At 43.8% G+C, this 6,076-nt stretch overlaps 1 protein-coding gene across 1 annotated transcript; it reads left to right on the top strand.

The window, feature by feature from the left end:
• Positions 1-1,479: 1,479 nt before the first annotated feature.
• On the top strand, positions 1,480-6,025 carry LOC110525073 (cyclin-O). The gene is made up of 3 exons (XM_036979243.1): positions 1,480-1,955; positions 2,954-3,139; positions 4,432-6,025. The coding sequence occupies exons 1-3, from the start codon at positions 1,530-1,532 to the stop codon at positions 5,392-5,394; spliced, it is 1,575 nt and encodes a 524-aa protein (XP_036835138.1). The 5' UTR covers positions 1,480-1,529; the 3' UTR covers positions 5,395-6,025.
• The last annotated feature ends 51 nt before the right edge of the window (positions 6,026-6,076 follow it).

Here is a 6,076-nt window from a genome sequence, read left to right as displayed (position 1 = left end):
TATAACCTGTTTTAGAGAAATGTTATCATCGAATATCGTAAGAGTCTGCTTAAATGCCCCCTTTATTTATCCTACGGTTCTGTCTTGGTGTACAGGGAGAACATTGTAAGAACGGCCCATGTTCTGAATTCTGTCGTTGTACATTTCACTGAAAGCCAGGTGTACAGTAGCACTGGTAAGGTGTTTGGACTGCTGTTGGAACAGCTTTATGTAGACCCTAACAGTTTGTGGGCACCGTTCATCACCATTATAGTGCAAGTGAATGTATTGTTTAGTGTTGTGTTGTGTAGTGGCTTTGTTGGCATGCGTCCCACGTGCTTTAATTTTGCCACACCAAGATGTATATGCTCTAATCACCACTGATGAACAATATGTTTAAGCACCAATGATAGAATGGATCAGATATAATATGCAAACCTTTCTCTCCAACCTTTTGCCAAAACGTGTAGAATAGCAGGAAATGTGTTATAAATGTTCTCTCTGCCCAAAGCAAAACGTGTAGAATTGTAGCAAAAATTGCTTTAAAATTGTAAAATCTTCTCTTTTTTATAAAATGTACCTTGACCTTAAGAACAAAGTCTTATTTTCAATGACGGTCTAGGAACAGTGGGTTAACTGCCTGTTCAGGGGGCAGAACAACAGATTTTTACCTTGTTAGCTCAGGGATTTGATCTAGCAACCTTTCGGTTACTAGTCCAACGCTCTAACCACTAGGCTACCCTGCCGCCCACTGCACTATGCCCCATGGAGATTTTTTTTTAGAAAATTGCATTAAATTAACTCAAAAAGTGTTTTATCTCCACTGTCAAGAGGGGGGAGGGGCTGCTAAAATGTTTTCCTTTCAATGTGTGGGGGGGGGGGGGGGGGGGGGGGGGGGGGGGGGGCTCTAATTTGTATATGTGGGTAAGGATGTGGGTAAACACACCATCAGCCACTGTGGCCCCTCCTGATGAGTTCATATTTTTTGGTGGTCCCCACCCCATCAGAATTACCCATCTCTGAGCTAGATGCTAAAGAAAGGCATATTTCCCTCCCCCTGAAGAGCTTGGTTTGCTTAAACTGTAACGGTTATTCTAAGACAAACCTGCCGGGCATGAAATGACAAGACGTGAGAAGAAAATGTCATACAGTTTAGGCCCATATAGTAATTCATGTGTAAATTGAAGTAGGTGCCTTGAAGAACCCCGAGTAAATCCGTAGCATCAACTATGTCTGAGCCTGACGACCCCTTAGGAGGGCCATTTACCCGGGCCTCGCGCGCCACTCGCACAGCCGCTCAGCCCTCGTGGGGGGCAACAAACACACTCAGCATCCGTTCCTATGGCAACCCCCCACAAGGCGCACAAAAGCTCGCAGTTGGAGAGGTGTTTGAGCGCGTGGACACACCGCGAAAACACGTCATTACAGGGAACTCCTCAGCCCACCAATGACAAGTGAACACTGCGATATCAATGCAGTCACCGGAGAGAGGTATCGGATACATTTCCGAAATAGGTGACATTTTAGCCTAGTTACAGAGCTTGACACAGATGGATAAAATGGTGTCATTTACGCAAACTGGCGAAACCTCGAACAGAATGTGCAAACGGAGGAAAATGAACAACGGTTCTCAATCTCCATCAAGGGAGAATGTATCCGCACACGGAGACCAAAGCGAGGAGACTTCGTGCACCCCTGAGCGGAGACCGCGGGCGGAGAGGGTCAGAAAGCAAAACATCATTTCTAAACTGTCCGACTCTGGTTTCGAAGAGGACTTTCTATCTCCGACCCGGACCCCATCGCCGGTTCGGAGAAATCGGTGTCCGGTAACAGTTGAAGACGCGCTGACACCAGGGAATTCCAACAACAGACTGTTGTTTAATTGGTATCAACACTACGGCGAGATTGGTTATCACATACAGAAACTCAAAGAGCCGCAGTTTCATCCAGTCAACTGTTTGTCTCGACAACCGCAGGTATGGAAGCAACAGGTTCATACTGCAGTTTATTGTTCATTTTGTGAGAAATGGACATTTGTCTTCGGCTTATCTCAACCCAGGTTTGAGAATAGACCCGCCAATATTTAATCAGTTCTCATTTAACCCTATAACCTCAATATGTGACATGTATTACAGTAGTTTAGTTCTACACTTTAACGGAAAACTGTCATTTGTATGGTCATCTGAGGTATTGTCAACAGTAAAATAAATTAAAAAAGGAACATTTTATTAATGCCGCATACTGTAAATGATGGTGCATTGTGGGAAAATGTATGTATTTCGAATGGTACTGTAATTTCACCCCACAGAATACGGTACAGTACCATATTTTTGGAGAGCCAAAACCCTTTTGACCACTAGCGGGCGCATGGTATTGTTGTTTCTGGCTCGCTAACATATTTTGAGGCCCGCCTTGCAAGAGGCTATATTTGTTGCGCACCAGTGAGTGAAAATGCTGTACCAATTTCTCTCATATGTGGTTATAGTGCCCCATCAATTTGTATAGGGGACAGAATGGAGTGTCAGCTAGTTTTTAAACATTAAATTGTTGAGCATTTTGCTTTGTGCTTTTGGTCTGTTTTGCCCCGTAGTCGCTGTCAGTCTGGAAGTCTCTGTGTTTATGCTGTAATGTGTAAACACCTAGAAGCCAACCTGCTTGCACCAATCTCTTGTAATTACAGTAAAATACTGTAAAATACTAACCGCTCCCCTCAATGAATTTCCTTTATTCTTTCATCCATTCATTCCGATTACTGTAGCATTTACTATTTTACAGTATAATACAGTCAATTTTACGGTAACGTACTGTGTGTCATTGCACGGTTCTTTATTTGATACCGTATTTAATATTACAGTAGATGTACTGTAATATTTAAATACAGCATTGTACTTGCCACCAAGTACAACGTAGGTGTGTTTTATCATCTGCCAATTAGTGATTGTCTAACAGAGTTGTTTATGCGTGTGTTTTCCAGGTGACAGCCGAGTCACGGTGTAAGCTCGTCAGCTGGCTCATCCCCGTACACAGATACCTGCGTCTGTCCTTTGAGTGTTACAGCCTGGCGGTCAACATCATGGATCGCTTCCTGGTTTCCACCCCCGTGGCTGCTGACTGCTTCCAGCTACTGGGGGTCACCGCCCTGCTGCTCGCCTGTAAACAGGTGATAGATATGTTGACTATTCCGGGAGGGAGTCAGTCAATTTAATTTTGATGCTCTGAGAGTAAGATGAATTAATGTTTTAGGGAATACTCTGTTTAATGGAAAGTTTATTTCCAAAAGTGGTATGTAGCCCGTTTTCAGAAATTAGGGTAAATTAGCTTTTATTGTTTAAAAAAAAAACTTATCAGATAGAATGGTGTGTTTTATTTTTACTATCTAATCATGACATGGGGGTTGTTCAATGACAGGCATGTCCAGGTATTTGTTTAAAATCACTTGATGGTGATCATGTTTTAGTTTTTTTGCAAAACTTTATACATTATACATTTGTGACATCAATATTTATACACATTTTTTTATGAGTCAATACAATAATATGAGCTCTGTTGTCACGACTTCCGCCGAAGTCAGGTCCCCTACCTTGTTCGGTCGGCACTCGGCGCTCGGCGTCGTCGGTCTTCTAGCCATCATCGATCCACTTTTCATTTTCCATGTGTTTTGTCTTGTTTTTCCTCATACCTGGTTTCAACTCCCTCAATTACTTGTTGTGTATTTAAACCCTCTGTTCCCCCTCCCCATGTCTTTGTGTGGGATTGTTTATTGTAGTGCTTGTGCACGTTCCCCGTGAGCGCACGACGGGTTATTTTTGTGCCCATTTATCTTGTTGTTCTGGATGCCGTTGGTTTTGCTTAATAAATCTCCGGTTATCACTCAGTTCTGCTCTCCTGCGCCTGACTTCTCTGCTGCCAATTACGCACCCCGCTACAAACTGTTTGTAAAATATTTATATTGGCCATTCTTACTAATTTAGCACATGATCTTGGCCAGAGACATCCACATATCACAGTCAAATATACAGAATACGGACATGCCATTCCAGCTAAACAATGGATATATAAAATAAATAGAAAATACACACCTAAAATCTATTACGAAAAAATCTGATAACAGTAATATTTTACACACACGAAACAACAATAAACAATATTTTCTGGTGAACCGATATAGTGTTTTGGAAATAAACCCTTCCTGTCATGGTGTGTGTAACTTGTTCTCTCTCTCTCTCTCTCTCTCTCACCCTCTCTCTCTCTCTCTCTCTCTCTCACCCTCTCTCTCTCTCTCTCTCTCTCTCTCTCTCATTCTCTCTCTATCTCTCCCTCTCTCTCTCTCTCCCTCTCTCTCTCTCTCTCTCATTCTCTCTCTATCTCTCCCTCTCTCTCTCTCTCTCTCTCTCTCTCTCTCTCTCTCTCTCCCTCTCTCTCCTCCTTTTCAATATGTTCTGTTTTATTCAGGTGGAGGTGTTTTCTCCTCGGATCAGCCAGCTCCTGTCTCTGTGTTGTGATGCGTTCTCCAGAGAACAGCTGTGTAACCTGGAATGTCTCATCCTGCTCCGCCTCAACTTCCGCCTGGCTGCACCAACCATGGCCTTCTTCCTGGACTTCTACACCAATCACAGCCTGGCTGGCCGGCATACGTGCGGGGACGGAGTCAGCAACGTTAGCCATAGGCTGCCTGAGGATAAGGATGAGGAAGAGAAGAGGAGAAAGAGGGTCAGCAGATTGGCTCTTAGGGTGTGTGAGCTCACTCTGGCCGACTACGCCTTCAATAAGTACACACCTTCCCTGACCGCCCGCTGTGCTCTGGCTCTGGCCAATCAACTGCTGAGAACCAGCCAAGGCCTAGAGGAGCCAGCCAATCAGCTGCTGAGGATCAACCCTGAGGGCCCTGAGGAAGAGCCAATGGACCAATCCCTGACAGCCGAGCTCACAAATGGCCACGCCTCCTCGCAAGAGGACCATTCTCTGAGTGATCCTGCCCACTCAGAGAATGACCATTCCCACCCAACCTTATCTGAGACTATTAATCACGCCTGTATTGACAATGACTCCTCTCTTTCAGTTGTTGGTCACCTCCTATCTGTGAATGACTCCACCCAGTCAATGGATGACCCTTCTCCATCTGGGAACACGTCTACCCTGGTTGAGGGAGACCAGACTCATGCTCCTCTGGCCCAGGATTGTAGAGAGGGAGACCAGACTCATGCTCCTCTGACCCAGGAGTGTAGAGAGGGAGACCAGACTCATGCTCCTCTGACCCAGGAGTGTAGAGAGGGAGACCAGACTCATGCTCCTCTAACCCATGGGTGTAGAGAGGGAGACCAGACTCATGCTCTCTCCCAAGAGTGTTTAGACAACCTAAGATTGTTGGTGTCACTCAACAAGGATGCACTGCATCAGGCCATGATAACTCTGTGACAACACGATGACTGTTGGCATGTTTCAACCTATGTTAGTCGAATGCACTGTTGTTGTTGATGTATGTGACTGAAAACAACCTGTGTGTACCTCAAGAAATGAAAGACCAAACCTTTAATTCCCAGTCCCAAGTGCTGCTAGCCCCTGCACTTGTGGGGTTGGTGGTTGACAATCTAACTGTCACTGAGTTTTTTTTTTCTCAATTATTTAATTTCTGGAAATGACAGTTATCAGATTGTGCCTATAAACTGTGAACAATACCAGTGGACAGCATTGTATTGTCATCAAGAGTACTGTTTACTATACTGTACTGTATGTAGAGGATGTTTTGGTCTTTATTTATACGTGTTACCATGTTCTGTAACTTAATTGAAGTCATTGTACTGTAAGATTGCGTTGAGTGAGAAACCCACTGTAGCTGTTTCTCCAACTGTCCTGAGATTGTACTGATCCTGGCTGTTCTGTTGGCCAATGTTACATTGTTGGTATGCAATGAACAATGATGTGACATCGCATTTCAACAAATGTGATTTAAAATAAAAAATAAAAAAACGTATTAAATTATTGCTTGATAAATGTACTGGATATGTTTTCTGATTTGTTCACTCCGTTTTTGAAAATAAACTGTATAAAAACCAAGAGAGGTGTTATTTAGCTTTTATATCTGTTGAGAGAGTGGTGT

The sequence above is a fragment of the Oncorhynchus mykiss genome, chromosome 6 (assembly GCF_013265735.2).
Source record: "Oncorhynchus mykiss isolate Arlee chromosome 6, USDA_OmykA_1.1, whole genome shotgun sequence".
NCBI classification, from domain to species: Eukaryota; Metazoa; Chordata; class Actinopteri; order Salmoniformes; family Salmonidae; genus Oncorhynchus; species Oncorhynchus mykiss.
The sequence above is the reverse complement of the archived record's forward strand: the minus strand, read 5'-3'. Positions and strand labels throughout refer to the sequence as shown.

Bases quoted from the DNA above. Each gene is read 5' to 3' on its own strand.
- LOC110525073 (XM_036979243.1), top strand. From the start codon at position 1,530: ATGGATAAAATGGTGTCATTTACGCAAACTGGCGAAACCTCGAACAGA. The intron at 1,956-2,953 runs GTATGGAAGCAA...TGTGTTTTCCAG, and splicing joins GTTTGTCTCGACAACCGCAG to GTGACAGCCGAGTCACGGTG. The intron at 3,140-4,431 runs GTGATAGATATG...TGTTTTATTCAG, and splicing joins TGCTGCTCGCCTGTAAACAG to GTGGAGGTGTTTTCTCCTCG.